Raw genomic sequence first — 18075 nt, forward strand, 5'->3', positions numbered from 1 at the left:
TGTCTGTCTGTCTGTGTGTGTGTCTGTGTTTCTGTCTGTCTGTCTGTCTGTCTATCTATCTATCTCTCCTGTTGTAAAACCATCATTCAGAGTCAAATAACCAAACAGAGGAACCTGAGGCTTCTGGGTAATCAGACGTCTCTCGTGTCTCGTGTCTCGCCGTCCTCCCCATAGGCTGATGCTGCAGCTTCTTCACATTCCAGACCGTAAAGACAAACATACCAGATGGTCTAGAAAGTGATTGATGTGTCACTTTACACCGGCAGCCTCACGCCGTGAACACACACCTGTAGGAAAACACACATGACAGCCGTATGCAAAACCCGTTAGGAAGTGAGTAAAGTTCAGCGGCTGAGACGTCCGGCAGCTTCCTGTCCTATTTTAAGGGACAAGCTGTTATTCATGAGAGGGACGTTGACAATAAAGTTCTCCAGAAACGGGACTCCACTGAAACGTTTACTTCAATGTCTGCAAACATTTCTGCCTTAAAGGGTAAATCTGAAAACACAAAATGTGTAAAAACAGTCAAAAGTACAAGAAAAAGGTGATTTTCTTTTATTATATTTTAAAACTGTTAAACTAGAGAAACTGAACGACAGCTGAAATGTGCTGAAGAAGCCGAAACTCTGTTGTTGAAGCTAAAAGAAGCAATGTGGTAGCTAAAGGCTAAAAGTATCAGAAGGCTAATTAAAAGTGAAAGCAGTAACACTAGCTCAAAGCAGCCAAAGGTTAGCTAAAAGCTAAAAGTAGTGAAAGGCTGATTAAAAGCTAAAAGTAGCAGAACACTAGCTAAAAGAGGAAAAAGGTTAATAGTAGCAAAAGGTGAGGTTAAAACTAAAGTTGCAAGAAACTTTAGCTTCCTTTTTGCTCTTCTAGCCTTTAGCAAACCTGGTCCATTTTTAGCTTTTAGCTAGTATTAAGCTTCTTTTAGCTTTAAAATCTCAGTTGCAGCTCCTCCAGTGGTTCAGCGCTCACACTGTATTTGTCGTTTCTTTAGCTGTATTTTGTCCTTATTGTGTTTTGTTTATTAAATATCTGTGTAATCTGTCCGCCTCCAGCCTGTCTCGGCTGCTCGGCCATCAGGTGACCCCCGGGGGTCAAAGGTCAACGAGAACAAGGGGGAAACTGACGTAGGTGTTAGGCTCTTGATGCCCCACACAAAGGTCTGGCTGATCCACATTACAGCAGGACTGGAGGACGGAGACACGGCTCATCAGGTAGAGGAGATCAGAGCAATCACAGCAATAAACCAGATTAAAACTAATTGATAATAAAAGCAAAACGGATCAACTCTGATGTAATTACGAATGTAAAACCTTAGAAAAACATGAAGGGAAGCATTGTGCTCCCGGGGACCGGCATGTTGGCAGGCGGTCAAGTTTATTTAGCTATTTTGGTTGCCTTCAGCTGTCACTTTTATGTTCCCCTGGGAATGTCTGCTGCCATCACCCTGCCAAGTAATCCTTGTATATTTAAGAGGGCCGGACGGCGCGGGGGAGCGGGGAGCAACAGGTGGGAAAGTGCTCCAAACTGGGGCCACCCACCAGACACACCTTTGTAGTAAACGAGGAGCTGCTCAGGTCAAAGGTTAACAACGAGAGACAACAGCTTTACACTAAGAAACATCGTTTTTCTATCAAATCAAAAACTCACCTGTCGTGTGTGTTAATATGTTATATTTCTTTTAACGTTTTACTCCAGAGTTGCTATAAATTATGACATATTTGTGAAGGAGTTTTATACTCTTCCTCATTTAAATACCAGCATCTAAAAACTTCACATTGGGTTGTAAAGTTTTATTATCGCCAGCTGCTAAAGTGGCAGGAGAGAGGCGATGATGTTTGTCTGTATTGTTAGCAAAATATCACGACCTGAGGAAGTTAAATTAAACTTTCAGAGTGCAGTGATTGTATGTGCGTCTACCACTGAAAAACCTGTGGAGTCAACCCATTTCTAAAAGGACAACTGACCGTGACGCGTTCATTTTTACAAATATTGAGCTAAAGTTTGGCGTGGTAGTAGCTGACAGTCATCCTCAACACGTACTTTGAAGGTGAACAGATCTTTCAACACTACATGAAATCACGCTTGACATCATTCACGAGGTTTGACCGAAACGATGATGGAGACCGAACTGACATCATAATGAGTCATTTCTACAGATTATCTGTCTTCAGGAGTGAAATTATTACAAAACAAATACAGCAAATCTTATTTTTAGTGTTTGTAATTCAGTTTAGTTGCACCAAAACCCAATTTCACACCATTAGAACTGGCTGGAGGTTTGCAAATCAAACAGAAAAAAAGATATTTACATTAATGCAACAAGAAAAACACTTTTACATCTACACCAAAGATGAGTCTTTAGCTGTTATTTATGTGGTTGCACTGCAGGAAGAAGACTTTTTGTGATTCTTTGTGTGTTTTATTCAGAACAACACCGTCTGCAGGAAAACTTTAAATCCGACAGAGCCGTGCACACGCAGGGCAGAGCTGCGAGCATAAAATATAGAATCGCAACGAACATCACGAACCAAAAATAAAGTCAGAGAGCGGCCGCGGCATCTTTCTGTATGGAGGTGGACAGAAGGAGGGAGGAGGGACAGTGTCCAGCGGTCCAACTAAGCATCTATGTTCTGAATATCCTTATTAGTCCACGTGGGACTGCATAGTCCCCCACATATCAGGTTTACTTAATTCCAAGACTCCTGAGTCTATTTTTGATCTCCTGTAAGGCGATAGCCGTCCCGCCATTCTGTCTCCGTTGCTTTTGCCATCAGTTCAGCGTTCGTCCTCTCTCTCCCACACTCTCTCTCTTTTATATCGCCATCCAAACTTGAAGCTGTGGCTAAAGATAGACCGGCCCGAGGAGGAGTATATAAGCTCCTGGGAATATACGTTTAACGCGGCTTCACACTATCTGCTCTTTCTTGATCACCCAAAGCTCCACTTTTAACGCCTGAAGATGGTGAGTAGCAGGGCGCCTGCATCCTGTGCTGGAAGCATCAGCGGGGGAATACAACCAACCTTTTGGGATTTATTCTGCTTTTTGTTCGTTTTCAGCTTGATATGGAATTCTGCTGTAACAGCCAACACATAATGAACTTTTTGTGGATGTTTTAGGGATTTATGTAGTTTGTTGTGATGCTGTTTGGATGCTAATGAGCTCTTTGTAATCACTGTAAATTCTACTTTTATTTATAAATAGCATGTTGTAGAGAACTAAATTAATAAATGGATAAAGAAACCTAATGATTACACTTTGGATGTGACTTTTAAACACATTTTTTGTCGCCTACATTGTTTAATATGAAGGGATCCAGCTCGGGGACAGGTGTCAGTAGCATCCCAGATTAATTTTTGGATTTCTCATCATCCAGGCACCAAAGAAGGCCAAGAGGAGGGCAGCAGCAGGAGACAGCGGCTCCTCCAACGTCTTCTCCATGTTTGAGCAGAGCCAGATTCAGGAGTACAAAGAGGTGAGGCTGCTGTGACACTCTTTATTTCATTCCCTGCTTCAGACGACGTTTCGGCTGTCAGCGACAAATTAAATTTAGAGTTCGCTTCAGCAGCTCTCAGATCGGTTTCCACAGCAGTTGCTGTCTTGCACGCCTCCTCCGCTCCCTTGATGATTCAATAAGGATGTGAATAGGAGAGCGGCTCAAAGCGCTCTGTATTTTGTTCACCTTTGACCTCTGGCTTCAGCTGTTACCTCAAAGCCCAGAGAGGCTGGGCACGCAGAAACAAAGTGCTTTACAGATCTGATATCCTGTGAGCTTTAGATTTCAGAGACAGCACGCGCAGGTATGCTATCAATAGATTGGATAATAATTGTGTCTGAGTTTTGGGTTTGTTGTCCATAGATACGTGTCCCCAAATGGAAAGCATGCCTCCCGTAAACGATACAGGCTTCTTGAGTACGACTTGATGATTAGGATGATCTTGGCATGTCCCACAGATGGAAACATACCAGCCTGTAGGAAGTATTTGTAGCTCTCAGCACAAGAAAAGCTAGTGTCCATGTGTGTGTGTGTGTGTGTGTGTGAAAGAGAGAGGGTAAGAAATAGAAAAGGAAGGTGATAGGGTCAGGGGAAAGTTTGGAGACCGAGTCCTCGAGGTTTGTCTTAAGTTACAGTGGACAGCTGTTCGCTTCTGATGCGTTCCCAAATTAACTTGTAAGAAAAGACTCGAGGGGGCATTAAGAAGCCCCACCAGCCCCTCCCGAGTCAGTTCAGCCCCACGTCTGACTTCTTGGCTGCAGCTTTGCACGATATCCTCTAACAGCACGAGTCGTTTTCTCACAAACGTGCCCAAAGTTACTTTCCAGCTGCCGCTTTAATGAACGAACCGAAGAATCCATAAAAGTGTTAACAGGTCTCTTTTACACGCTGTTTTCTTCCTCCCAGGCTTTCACAATCATTGACCAGAACAGAGATGGCATCATCAGCAAAGATGACCTGAGAGACGTGCTGGCCTCAATGGGTGAGTTCTTAGATCGGCTCCCGGAGGAAACGGCTGCGGCTGCGTTTGACACGTTTCTCATCCCGGTTTGAATTTCTGCTCCGTTCAGGTCAACTGAACGTGAAGAATGAGGAGCTGGAGGCCATGATCAAGGAAGCCAGCGGCCCCATCAACTTCACCGTCTTCCTCACCATGTTTGGAGAGAAGCTGAAGGGTGGGCCTTTTCATTTTTCTGAACGGTTTAGTTTGTAAACGTGGCTTCAGGAAATGTGCTCCGAACAACATTTTGGGGATAAATTAAACCAACTGGGCCCTCCTTCCTCCTCTTCCTCCTTTCCTCATCAGGCGCTGACCCCGAGGACGTCATCCTCTCTTCCTTCAAAGTCCTGGACCCAGAGGGTACTGGAACCATCAAGAAGGAATTGTAAGGATTAAATAATAATAATAATACTTATTACTGCTATTCAAATACAGAATTCATCTTCATTTAAGTTTGTTTTAAAACCCTTGCATGCTGAGCACCTAAATATTCATTTTTATTCAAATTTTAGACGTCTTAGATGTTCTGATCAGGTTCTTTTAGATGTTCCACGTTCTAGACTGGTCAGGAGAGTCTTAATCATGTTTTAAACGTCCTAAATCTGTTTTTTTTTGCTTGTGTTTTCCAGCCTGCAGGAGCTCCTGACCACTCAGTGTGACAGGTTCACCCCAGAAGAGGTAAGAATCACCAAAACCGGGCAAAAATATTCAGAAATAAACTTAAATTCCACAGTTTTATCCACAGTTAATATGTCCTTAAATTAAAAATTTGTAAGACAGATTTGTCGCCAGATGCCAGGTGCGTTTGTTTACCTACGGAAAGAGTGAAGAGAATTAATGATTATTTCCACGTAATCGCTTGTCCGATTCTACCGTATTTATTTACCTGCACAGATTACAGTCAGTCACGTGACTCAAGCTGTTTTCAGCGGATTCAGCTTTGTTTACATTGAGCGTGGACCCTCATTTTAGAATTGCGCATCTAAAAACTTTCAAACGAAGATAAAGTTCAGGATAACCTTTAGTTTTGTTTGTTTTCATGCTTTGCAGCGAGTTGTGTCAGTTCCTGTTGTTTTTTAAGCTCAAACAGATGTTGGCGTTTTATTTCTCCTCTGACGTGGAATCGATTAACGAGCCGGATTTTCTCCCTCAGATTAAGAACATGTGGGCCGCCTTCCCCCCAGATGTGGCCGGCAACGTAGACTACAAGAACATCTGCTACGTCATCACACACGGAGAGGAGAAGGAGGAGTAAAGAGAAAACCAGAAGACAAGAAAGACAGCTATCCCTCTGCTTTCTGCCTTCCCTTTCTCCTTTCCTCCTCTTCCTCCCCGCTCACCTTCTGTGTGAACCCATGTGCTCAGCCTCTCATGTTCAAACCAAAGACTTGTCACACTGACGCCTGGGATGGTCGGGCCCATGGGCTGTCTATGTTTGCTTATGGGGAATAGGGATGATTTTTTTTTTTCAATAAAATTATCCTGTAACATCATTTCCAACCTGAAGTTTGACTCAGACCACCTCTTTGTCTGCCTCGTCACTTCGTCCTCCGAATGAAACCCGTTAACAGCTGAGAGGACCTCACTCTAAAGTATGAAGATGTCCTCTTTGGTATGAGCAGTGAGGGGAAATTTAATTTAAAAACAAAGAAAAAAAAAAAGTTGCATCCTTAAAGTGATGACGGCTTTCCTTCCTTGAAAAGTGAAACCAAGAGGCAGAAGGGATGGAGAGAACGGGACGAAAGAAAACATTTAAGTCTTCGATTTCTTTCCCTCCGCTCCTTCCTGCTTTCAATAAATCACCTTTTTTTCCATAAGCTGTCTGGAAACGACTAACCTTCATTGCCTTTCCTCTGTAATGAATAAAAGGGACAAAATGTGAATAAAACCACTTTACTTTTTGTACATTGTGTGCCTTTTCAGTGGCTCTGCAGGGCAGCCTTGAAGGACTTCAGCACCATTTGGAGCCTGAAATCTGTTAAAATCACCCAGAAAGAATAAACTAACTAAATGGGCTTAAAACTAAACATCGTCCTTTCCAATCTAACCACAATTTCAGAATATTTTTATACACATATCAAGTTTTAAAGCAGATCCGCCACATTAAAAAACACAAAGACGATTTAATATATTATGGTTTATTACTCATCACAACTGTCATTCTCATTAATTATAAATACATCAGTTTTAAATCTGAAGGAATGAATTCAATTAGCTATGATTTTATTTCACTTTCACCAGAGAGAGTGACACGTAAACTTAAAAAAACAAACAAAAAAACCCCCACAAAAGACAAAAACAGCGTGGCGAGAAATGGTTGACACTTTCTTCTTTTTTCATTCCTGTTTGTGTTCGGATCAGTCGCTCCCAAATCAAATGTCACACAGAACAGAGGATGGAAACAAACCTTTTTTTTTATTATTAATCCTCGGTATTGCAGAGCAAAGTGTCGGACTCGTTTCCTCACCATGTCTGCAGCTCTCAGGACTAAATGACACCATCGTCAGGCATGAGCCGATCGGAGGTATTGCTCATGAAATATCACAGTCCGCAGGCCTGAGCATCTGCAGCCTGAAGCACAGAATTCATTTTTTCCGTGGCACCACTCTCGATTAGATCAGTGCTGCTGCCGCCACGCACATCAACAGTCGTAACGGAGGAAGGTTTGCATAGACGTGTCCGGATTAACCGCACAAACACAAGACAGAGGAGGGATAAAATACATCCAGGTAGAGACCCAAAATGAATAAAAAACGATGCACATTAACACGAAAGCCTCCCTAATTATTACCTATGAAACAGAACAGTTAGAGAGTCAACGTTTGTTTGTTTTAGCCAGAACTGCTTCCTGTTTGCGCATCAACGTGTCGCAGGACGCAGCACCGAGTGTCAATAGATTAGAGTTAATTATGAACGTTAAAACACAAACTGCTCAGACATAATTAAAGTTTCTCCTTCAGTACATTTTACAGTACAAAGACCTTCCGCTCCCAAATATTCTGCCTGAATCCGTCCTCTCACAGTTTGTTCTGTCGGAGGCCTATTAATCCGCTCGAGTCTGTTTTAATACTGTGCTCCAACAAACCGGAGACTCGTGAACACGACGACGACAGTAAACTTAAATAAAAGCAAAGACGCGCGCTGAGTTTGATGTGTAAAAGCAGAGGATATGACGTGCAAAGAAAACAAAAAAACAGATCCTGCTGCAACTACACTCCGTTCCAGTCCACCAGGTGTCTCCTATAGAAAAATAATAATTCATAATATACTATATCTGATTAAATTAACCACTTTGTACATAAATACACCATCGGTCAGAGGTTAATGCTACATTGGCACACCTGGCACCTTCCTATAGGTCCTCGAGGCAGAGCTTTTCAGACGTGGAGGCCGGGTTTCAGCACCAGGGAGCGAGTGCAAAACACATCCTTCATGTTTTCAGACTCACGTTCTGACGCTTGCGCCATTTTGATCGCTTGAATCAAAACTAATACTAAATTTAAAGAAAGACGTTTGGTTTGCAGCGCGCTGCTCGGAGGGGGGGCACACAGGCAGATTACTAATTCAGCTGGGTTTAAATTTCAGCCTCAGACAAATTTAAACTAACTGGAGGCCTGAAGTGAAAAAAAAAGCGCTTTGTGTAACTTTTATCACGGAAAAAAACCCTCCTAAGCTAAGACAACCCGTTAAAAGTGACGTTTTCTATTCGCTATCTGCGTCTGCTCCTACTTTCACCCCCCTCCCTGTATCTGTGCCGCCCGTTTCGATCTGCTCCCGCAGCAGAATAAAGTGAAGAACCACAAAAAAAAGGGTTCAGTTAGTTTGAAATGACAGGAAAAAAGCAGGCATAAAGAGAGCACACTAAGAACATTTACACAGTTCACTACACTACTAAGACTCACGCTAAAAACATTTACCAAGACAATAAATACGCCCTCAGCATCAGTGCTGACATCTGAGATGACTTCTAGGGTTCGTTTTCACCCAAATATCCAGTTGTTTCCACAGAGGAGACGTTACACAACAGCTGGAGTGTTATCAGGATCCTAAATACTGAAGTTAGACTTTGTTTTTTTTTTTTTTTTTGACCATCCATGCCACCATTTCTATAAAAGTTTGCTTTATGACCTTTATGAACTGCCATCCAACTCGTAAAAAATAAAAATAAAACAAAAATAAAAGCAGTATGAAAACAAATCAGACAGACAGCCTGTGCTCCAGTTGAAAGTGTTTGTCTCATGTCCATAAATCTTAGAGGGGGGGGGGGGACATTGAGCGAGAGACAAAATGTCCCTCGAGCTGCTAATAAAAGCAGAATCCAGTCGTCTCCATCAGTCTTTAACTTATATCACACATCTTTTATAATTCTGACTTTTTTTCTTTGACCTCTTTTTGTTCAGCCTCCCTTTTCTTTATCCTGGAATGACGGGGGGAAAACAAACAAACAAACAAACAAACAAACTAGGCCGACTCTTTTGCTGCTGCAGCTCCGTTTTTCTCCTCCGCCTCTCCTCCCCCTTTGTCCTTTTTCTTCCCCCCTTTCTTTTTCTCTTTTTCTTGCCTCTCTTTCTCCTTCTTGGCCTTCTCCCTTTCGACCTTCTCCTTCTCCTTCTTGTCTTTCAGCTTTTTCTTCTCATCTTCCTTTTCCTTCTTCTTGTCTTCTTTGCTTTTCTTCTTCTTCTTCCCTTCCTCCTCTGCGGAAGCCGATGGCGCAGCTTCTTTCTGGGAATCTGGGCATGGCTGCAGAGGGGCGTTGTTTGCGGTGGGAGACGGGATGGAGGGAGTGATTTGCTCTGAGACGATCAGAGGGGTGGGGGACAGGGTGTTGGGCGGGGGGGTGTTTTGGATGGGAGCTGCAGAATCAGGCTGGCTCTGTGCTGGGGTGCCCCCTGCAGTTTGTTGGGGCTCTTGGGATGATCCGGCTGCACTCACAACTAAAGGACTTTGAACGTGGGGCGCTGTGGGCTTTTGGCCTGGAGGAAGAGGCGGCTTCTGGCTCGGGCCTCGGCTCGAGCTTGCAGGTGGAGAGTGAGGAGGCAGGACCTCCATACCTGGAGTGCCCGAATAGGAGCTCTTCTTAGTTTGGGTGAAGAAAGGAGCCTTAGACTTACGGAAGCCAGGGAGTGAGAGGAGGCTGGAGGAAGCCCTGAGGGGTCCTGGTGGCGGGATGGGGCTTCCGAGGAAGGAGAGGCTGCCGCCGGAGCTGATGGAGGCGGCGCGCCGCTTGTGCTCATAAATAGCTCTTGTACCATGAAGGCGACGGCCGGGCTGGTGCATCAGCTCGCCTCTCGACTCCCTCCATTTCCTCACCTGGACGCTACACTCCCTCTCGATGAGAGCCTCGGTCACTGGGAGCGTTATGATCTGGACGTCGACACGTCAGACGAGAGCGAGACAGACAGAGGAAGTGAGGAGTCGTACACAGAAAAGTGACTCAGAACTCATGTTTCTGAGTAAAAACAGAAGCCCGGTTTGTTTGTGTGCAGCTCACAGACAGAAAGACTCACCTCTTGTACCAGAACGTCCTCTCGGATAGTGTCAGGCGAGATGTTTCGGAGACGCTCCATGGTCTCATACATGCCCTGAAGCTCCCGAAGTTTATCCACGGAGCCCAGCATCTGTTTCAGCAGCACCAAGCCCACACGAAACACGATCTTCACTCCTACAACCACAGATTTCTAATTAAGTTTCTGTCAAACAACAAAATCAGGACATTTCAACCAGAAGTTCTTTTACAGCCAAAGTTAAAATTAAAGGTAATCACTGCAAAGACACGAAGATGGACCAAAAACAAAAATACCATAAAGTAAAAAACTAAATCTTAGATCGACGGTTAATGTGTCCTTAAATTAAAAAACTGTAAGTAAATTTAACATGAGTTAGTTTACCTACAGAAACAGCCAAAGTGACCAAAAACACATGATGTGTTTTTGATGTGCAGCTACGGTTTGACACTCAGGCTTGTTGAGTAACATACGCAGAGAAAAACGGTCAACTTTCGGGTCTAAAAGAAGTTTTTCTAAAGCTGCTCGTTCTCCAGTATTCATCCCTGACAGCTGTCTTACTCCATCTTTGTCTTTTCACGTTCAGCAGCAGATTCACTCTTATATTCCCGGCTGATTCTGACCGACACAGGCTACAGCCAGCAGCGGTGTGCGGACCGATCCGAATGCTGATACCAACCACTTCATACTTTCATGCTTTGCAACAAGTAACTTTAACATTCTAGTCATTTCATGAAGTTTACCACGAGTTAAAGGTTAAATGAGCCGTTTGTGCAGTTATACCTTCACAGAAGAACATATCCCACACACGCAGGACAGAGGACCACGGTAACGTGCGCGAGAAGATGCACATGAACCACTCGGTCATGTAGAGAATCGGGTCGATCTTGAACTTCTTGAGATGGCGGTACGCCATGGGACACGTACGCCTCAGAAGAGAGAAGAAGATCTCGCCGTCGAGCTGAATCGCTTCCTAAAAAAACAAAATAAAAAGAAGAATGGTGCATCAGCAGATCTGAGAACCTCTCAGAATTAAACCAGAAAGTGTCTTTATTCACTCACCAGCCCGGCGCTGTAGTAACCAGGAAGATACTTCTCACAGATCTGGACGAGGCACCAAAAAGCTTGCTGTAAAACACAAACAAATTAAAACATTTATGGTTAACAAACATCTACACACAGTGTTAAAAGGTTAATATAATGCAGTGTGTTCAAACATCTATATTTTAACTTTTATTTTGTTATTTGTCCTGGAAATAAAAGCTTATAATATTTATAACTCTGCTGTTTGTCTTGCAGCTGCAGCACTGAATAAAAAAGCAGCTATTTTAAAACCTCGCAGCAAAGAATGAAGTAATAACAAAATAATAAACAGTTCTGATGAACAGATTACAGAAAACAGTTTGACACTGTGTGCTAATAAAATTATAATGAGTGATGAACATAAAATTCATCCATCCATCTTCTACTGCTTATCTGTGGCTGGGTCCAGGAGGAAAACCCAGACCTCCGTCCCCTCAGAGACTCTCCAGATCCTCCTGGAGGATCCCGAGGAGTTCCCAGACCAGAGAGGATCCATGATCCCTCCAGAGAGTTCTGGGTCTTCCCCGAGGTCTCCTCCCAGTGGGATGTGCCCAAAAAAAACTTCAAAGGGAGGCGTCCTGATCAGATGAACCACCTCACCTTATCTCTAAGGTGAGAGATCCTTCGCCCTACGAAGGAACCAAACCTCATGACCACAGGTGAGGGTTGGAACGTGGATGGACCAGTGAATCGAGGGTTTTGCCCTTCGACTCGGCTCTTTCTTCACCACGCTAGACCAAAATACGGCCTCATCACTGAGGACGAAGCCCCGAACCGTCGATCCATCCCACCATCACTAAGGAACAAGACTCCCACACAGTCTCCCAGAGACCGCCTCACTCCCGACCCGGAGGGAGCATTCCACCCGTTTCCACAGCAGTTCCCCCACAGAAAAATGACGAAAATAAAAAAATAAATCTACACACTGCCTCTTTGTTCTTGTGTGAAACTGAAATCTGTGACTTTTTAAACCTGAAACTTTATTCAGTTATGTTTAGTTTTCTCACTCTGCCCACTCTCTTCTGTTCTGTGTAGGTTGAGTAGAAACAGAAAGAAAGTAAGGTTGGATTAAAACATCTATGGTTTGTAAGTAAACAAGGACTGCACACACGGAGAAAACAATCTGAGTGTGACTCGGTGCTACGAATTAAACTCCTGTGAGTTCTTTAGGTTGGGATTATTGAATATAAAGTTAGGAACAAAGTAAGGAAATTTTAAATTCATCCTACTACACTGCTGGTTAAAAGCATTCCCTGAAATCCAAATCTATTTCATGTTTAGTAAAAGAAAATTGCACCATTTTATTGCCATTTACCCTCAGGAGAAGCTCTCACCTCTGCAGGCATGTGCATCAGCAGCACCGCAGCCACCGGAGCCTGGGCCTGGCAGTAGCCCTCGTCAGGCCGGTAGATGGTGTAGGCCTTCAGGATTCTGAAGAGATCCTGTTGTCTGCAGGGAGAAAAGACTCAATTACCCAACAGCCAACATGAGAGTCTCTGATGGAACCCCTCCACGTTTGTAGATAAATCCAGATCGCATTTTTTTGTAATTTCTTCTCTTTGCAATACTCTTATTCTTGTTAAAATTATGTGGGAAACCCTGAGGCACTGTTTTTTTCATTACTTATACATATCTGGGTATGAGGGTAATTTTACCCATGACCGCCACGAGCAGCAAACATCTCATGAAAGGGGAACTGCCTGTGAAGATCCTTCTCGATAATGTCCAGCCATTTAGCCTCACCCGGCTCTCTCTCCAGCTCCTGCAGTGAAGAAAAATAAGACAAGCTTCAGTTTAATTCTCAGATATCTGTGGAGTCATTTTCTAATTCTACAGGGTGGCCTTTAAAGAGGACAATGCAGTAAAAGTCACTTTAAGGAACAACCTAAAACAGGTGGAAGAGAAAAGGTTCCTTATATGACTGAGACAATGGGTCTCAGGCCCAGGCCGGGCCCTGACTGGGTGGATTACTGGTCCTGATAAGAGGCTTACAGCTTATTTGGTCTGCTTCTGCAGCCCTTTAGGACCCTTGGAGCTAAAACTGCCCGACTCAACCCCAAACTCCTGCCACACCGGCCCCAAATTCAGGTCATTGAAATCAAACCGCTGTGGCTGATTCAGACGTACAAGACAACAACGATTTTCATTAAAGTAGAGCTTTTATAGAGCTAAATTTAAAAGTAAAACCGAACATGTTGGTGAGTAAATATGGAGTTACCTCAAATTTCCCAGGGTTGGCCATTAAAAGCTCCTCACTATTGGAGAGTAACTGCCAGGCTCTGCACCTGAGAGAGGATGGGATCCCCTTCCTGCAGCGCAGCTTCACCTATAATGCAGACACACCTTACATCAGGACACATCCACGCACTGCCATCACTCGTCTCATTTGTAGCCACGCATAAATCCGGCTCAGCGGCTGCCACATATACCTTCATGAAGCGATGTTTGATCCACTTATCCCAGTGGCTGAACATATCGAGCCATTTCATCTCCCTCTGCCTGGCAACTTCAACTCGAACTTCCTTTTCGCTGCAACAAAAGTTCGCTTCATTACTGACAGAAGTGGTGAGTGTTTTTCTTCCCCTCTCACACTTCTAAATATTAAAATGTTGCATTTAAATCGCTGTTATTCTACACGCAAAAGTATCACCTCACTTCTCTCTCAGTCATTTCTGCATGGTGCTGGATTGCTTTGGCAAAGATAATTTTAATTAGCGACCAGAATCAGCTGCCAAAATTAATGGCAGATTAATAAAATGTGAATTATTTATATGTGAAAGTGCAATTATTAGCCAGATAAACAGTGGCCAGTGTGACCAAAAACAATAGGAAGAAAGCAGATGGGTGTGGAGGGTGAAACTGTGCACGCAGAGTCAGTACACACTGACAAAACCGCTCTCAGCGCTATCTGAGTCAGACCAAGGGGAGATAAAGGACAAACAGATACGCTTCAGTGCAGCAGAGAAGAGAGGCTGAGTTTAAGTGAATGGAGCAAAGAAGCTAAAGAAAGACACTCGAGCAGAATGTATGTTTACTTGTTAAAACCGTTTATGTGACCTAAAAGGCCACACTTATTTTACGCTTCAGAGAAAAAAAGCGAAGAGAGAATATGACTAATTGTCAGCTACCGTTCCCACAATAGCAGGAAGTGAGTGATTGGTGCATGTTGTCTGACTTACCTCCCTTCACTATACTGATTTCCACCCAAGAAGCCATATTTATCAGTGCGTCTGATAGTTTGGCCATTGATCTCTGAGTCTGAGCCAATCGAGCTACCATCTTCTCCCAGTCCAGACAGAGACTCCAATGTTCCTGACATCAGGCTGGCTGATTCCAGATAGCTGAGGTTGTCAGGGGCCGGCTTTCGGTTGGGGTTTGGGAAGGGGATGACCGGCTCGTGGATCAGAGGGACAGTAGGGCTATACTGTCCGCTTCTGCTTGGTGTAGTGGGAAGTTCTCCCTTCCTGGTTTCGCTGGAAGCATCGGGCTTTGGGGACAAAGGAGGAGGAGGAGGAGGCTCACTTTGAGGTTTTTGTGCTTGCTGGAGCGGCTGAGGTTTCTCCTCATCAACTGTTGCTGAATGTGCAGATGTGGGGTTGGAATCTACACTCATTTGGGTAAATTGACTATCGTCTGTGACGGGGTTTGGGTCAGAACTGACATCCTGATTAGGACCAGGATTTAGATCTGGAGATGGGGACGCCTGTAACACTGTTCTCTGAGCTGAGGGTTCAGCTACCAGTTCTGAGGGTTCACTTTCTGCATTCAAGTGTTCTGCGACCGCTTGCTCACCGGCCACCACCTCCAGCTTGTTGACGTCCGCCTCAGTCTCTGTTTGATTCCCTGCTGAGTCCTCTGTTTGGGAAGCAGCTCTTTGTACCAGTGGTGGAGGGGAGGTCTCAGAAGCAGCTGTTGTGGGACTTCTAGACTGGTTGGGAGTCAAAGGCGAACCTCCTGAGAAGGCTGCAGGAGTGGTCAAAGCTTTGTTGTTGTACAGGGAAGACTTGGGTAAAGGCATCTCCTTGACAGACTCAGAAGCAGGATTGCTGGAAGCAGGCAGCACTGATGGAGAAGGACCAATGGGTGGAGCTGCATGAAGATCACCCAGCGGAGGTGGTGATTGAGATAAGGTGGACAGCTCGGCCATTGTTCCACTCTGATCTCTAGTTGGCAAATGAAGAAGAAAAAAACAATAAAAACAATTTTTATCCATAGGGATGGTGTTCATTCAGTCATAACATAATATGCATAAAAATAAGCTATGAAAATCATTAAACTGGAGCAGATAATACAACCCGAATATTGAAAAAGTTGGGACGTTGTGTAAAATGTAAAAAACCCAGAATTAAATGGTTTGCAAATTTCAAAAATCCATCTTTAATTCACAATGGAACTTAGCAAACATATCAAAAGTTGAAACTAATAAATTGTATCTTTTTGGAAAAAGATAAGGTAATTCTGAAATTTATGGCAGCAACAAATCTGTAAAGTTGTTCCAGGAGCAACAAAAGGCTGTCAGAGTAAGAGATATGAATAAGAAACAGCTGGAGGAACATTTTACAACTAATTAGGTTAATTGGCTACAGGTCAGTAAGAGAAGTGGGGATAAAAAGAGCATTTTAGAAGTAAAGATGGGCACAGGTTCAACAGGCTGAGAAAAATTGTCTAAGAATAGTGACACAATTTCAGAATATTGTTCCTCAATTCATAATATCGTCAAAAGATTTGAAGAATGTGGAGAAACCTCTGAGGTCAAAGGTCAAGGCTGGATGTTGGTGATCAGGTTCTGGTTCTGGTTCTGCTCAGGAACACTTCCACAGATCATCGTCTGGAAACACAGTTCACCGTGCCGTCCACAAATGCTGCTTAAAGCTCTATCAGGCAAAGAAGAAGCCAGATGCGAACAGATGTGTCTCCTCTGGACCAAAGAGGAGAACTGTTCTGAGGTCAGACGGGTCCAAACCATCCAGCCTGCCTCTCTGATGGTATGGGGGTGCATTAGTGCCTCTGAAAAGTGTCTCCAGGTTTTAGAACAACATCTGCTCCTATCCAAGATAGAATTCTCTATAGACAGAATGGGACAACATTCAGCAGCTGCTCTCCTCAGGTCCAGATGTTTACAGACTGATGGGAGAAGAAGAAGAGATGCTGCACAGAGAGACATGGACCTGGAGATGTCTTGCTCTTTTGCAAAGAGGGTACAATTTCATAGTTTAAATATTTGATATGTTTACTATGATCCACTATAAATAAAATATGGGTTTGTGAAATTTGCAAACCATTTCATTCTGTTTTTATTTACATTTTACACAAAATCCCAACATTGTTGGAACTGTAAATGTACATATTTGTTTATCTGCTATATGTCCCTTTTTTGCAACAGGATTATTTTTCATGCAGTTAAATTACAATGGTATCTGTGTTTCAGTGTTTCAGCAACTTCTTAATGAAAAACAGAAAGATCTTGACAAGCTCACACCCAAAATCAAAACACCAACAGCCACTGTAGTAATTTTATTTTCCGGAACTTTTTAGGCAGTGAGCAAGCTGTATTGCCAAATATGTAGCTGACAAAACAACCCCCAGCATCACTTTTACATTTACATCAACACAGACGTACAGGTGCAGAGGAATGTAACATCAACAAAGCATCCTGACACCCGGTGATCCGGTTTTTCTGCTGATAAAGCGGCTCCAGAGGTTGTCCTGGACCGCTATCAGTAAGCTTCAGTAGTACTAACTACTTTCTTTGTTGTCATATCCTCTCTAGAGGCCGAAGCAGCACCACTTCCCGATTCAAGGCTAATGGTTTGCTAATAGCTGACAATTAACACCCTCTTCGCCTGGCAGGGCCCTGCGGCAGAGCAGCGTCCACGGCCTCTCCCTGCCCACCGCCCCGGTCAACCACAACTTCCATCTCCGCTACCCAACTCACCGACTACCGGCGTGTCACTGCGATCCGTCCGCCTGGAGAGCCAGGGGGTTCCTGTAAGCTCGTCCCCCCGCCACAGCTGTAAACTTAGTTCCGCAACCTCCTCCGTCTGACAAGAGCACGAAAAAAGAGCGACGGCAGGACCGCTGAGCGGGGCTGAGCAGTTAGAAAGCGCAGACGTCCTGCGAGCGGCAGGCTAACCGAGTTAGCTTATTTTAGCCTGATATTAGCATCGGCGCTGTTAGTGTTGTTTCTGTTAGCCTAGCTAACGCTGAGCGCCTCGGTTAGAAAAGCCAGCCATTCTCACCGAATCAAAGCCGGCGACTAAGTGAGGCTCTCCATTATGAACTGAAACGACTCTTTTGTTATTATTTTATCCAAATAGCGGCAGGGGTGCATCCAACGCGAACAGCCTGCATTTCCTACTGACAGCTGCGTGCGCGCTCCCGTTGACGGTGTCGGGCACGCACACGTACAGGAGCCTCCCTTCCACACATGACCATTAAAGTTTCAGCATTTTTATATTTCACTGGTTATCTTCTAAATAAATTTAATATATAAGCATTGTTCGTGCGGTATTTAGGACGGTTGAACAATGCAATGTTTTATTAAAAAAATATCCACTCAAACCAGTTCGTTGGTATATTATTTTGTGCCACTGGATGGAGTAATTCCCTAAAGAAAAGCAAATCCATCTCCATGAAGACTGACTTGTGATAAACCAAAACACAACCACACAGTCTTGTTCACATGGATTCTGTTTTGTTTCCCCCCATTCATGCTGTTTAACCTTTAAACGCTGAAACGTAAGCAACGTTTACATGATAAAATGTTATAGTATTCATTAATATTGTTAATGTTTACCATTCTTCAGCTGATCAGCTTTTGTTTATCAAGTTTTAAGCTCATAGCTCACCTCCTTGGTGGTATTTACTTCTGTCAAACTGTCATATCTTTGTTATTTTTCATAGATTTAACTACAGAAATGGGAACACGTTGAGTCTTTGGAATGATCTTAGTTTTACTGGATTTCTAGTTTGACTCTTAACTGATTTA

At 43.7% G+C, this 18075-nt stretch overlaps 2 protein-coding genes across 3 annotated transcripts; one reads left to right on the top strand and one right to left on the bottom strand.

Annotated features, from left to right (window-relative positions):
• Positions 1-2813: 2813 nt before the first annotated feature.
• On the top strand, positions 2814-6214 carry mylpfa (myosin light chain, phosphorylatable, fast skeletal muscle a). Its single transcript, XM_017419484.3, has 7 exons — positions 2814-2968; positions 3381-3479; positions 4407-4482; positions 4571-4675; positions 4807-4885; positions 5130-5178; positions 5654-6214. The coding sequence occupies exons 1-7, from the start codon at positions 2966-2968 to the stop codon at positions 5753-5755; spliced, it is 513 nt and encodes a 170-aa protein (XP_017274973.1). The 5' UTR covers positions 2814-2965; the 3' UTR covers positions 5756-6214.
• Positions 5939-17462, bottom strand: LOC108237802 (TBC1 domain family member 10A). 2 transcript variants are annotated; one of them, XM_017419496.3, is made up of 10 exons: positions 17023-17462; positions 14267-15250; positions 13517-13616; positions 13306-13413; positions 12743-12849; positions 12422-12536; positions 11067-11132; positions 10788-10977; positions 10008-10162; positions 5939-9864 (listed from the first exon to the last, which is right to left on the bottom strand). In XM_017419496.3, the coding sequence occupies exons 2-10, from the start codon at positions 15232-15234 to the stop codon at positions 8962-8964; spliced, it is 2712 nt and encodes a 903-aa protein (XP_017274985.1). In that variant the 5' UTR covers positions 15235-15250; positions 17023-17462; the 3' UTR covers positions 5939-8961. The 2 variants fall into 2 exon arrangements, with proteins under 2 accessions (XP_017274985.1, XP_017274986.1); XM_017419497.3 differs by having other exon boundaries at positions 17327-17461.
• Between the last annotated feature and the right edge of the window lie 613 nt (positions 17463-18075).

The sequence above is a fragment of the Kryptolebias marmoratus genome, linkage group LG12 (assembly GCF_001649575.2).
Source record: "Kryptolebias marmoratus isolate JLee-2015 linkage group LG12, ASM164957v2, whole genome shotgun sequence".
Classification (NCBI taxonomy): domain Eukaryota; kingdom Metazoa; phylum Chordata; class Actinopteri; order Cyprinodontiformes; family Rivulidae; genus Kryptolebias; species Kryptolebias marmoratus.

Bases quoted from the DNA above. Each gene is read 5' to 3' on its own strand.
- mylpfa (XM_017419484.3), top strand. The intron at 4,483-4,570 runs GTGAGTTCTTAG...TGCTCCGTTCAG, and splicing joins AGACGTGCTGGCCTCAATGG to GTCAACTGAACGTGAAGAAT. The intron at 4,676-4,806 runs GTGGGCCTTTTC...TTTCCTCATCAG, and splicing joins GTTTGGAGAGAAGCTGAAGG to GCGCTGACCCCGAGGACGTC.
- LOC108237802 (XM_017419496.3), bottom strand. From the start codon at position 15,234: ATGGCCGAGCTGTCCACCTTATCTCAATCACCACCTCCGCTGGGTGAT. The intron at 13,617-14,266 runs GTAAGTCAGACA...CTTTTGTTGCAG, and splicing joins AATCAGTATAGTGAAGGGAG to CGAAAAGGAAGTTCGAGTTG. The intron at 10,978-11,066 runs GTGAGTGAATAA...TTGTTTTTTTAG, and splicing joins GTTACTACAGCGCCGGGCTG to GAAGCGATTCAGCTCGACGG.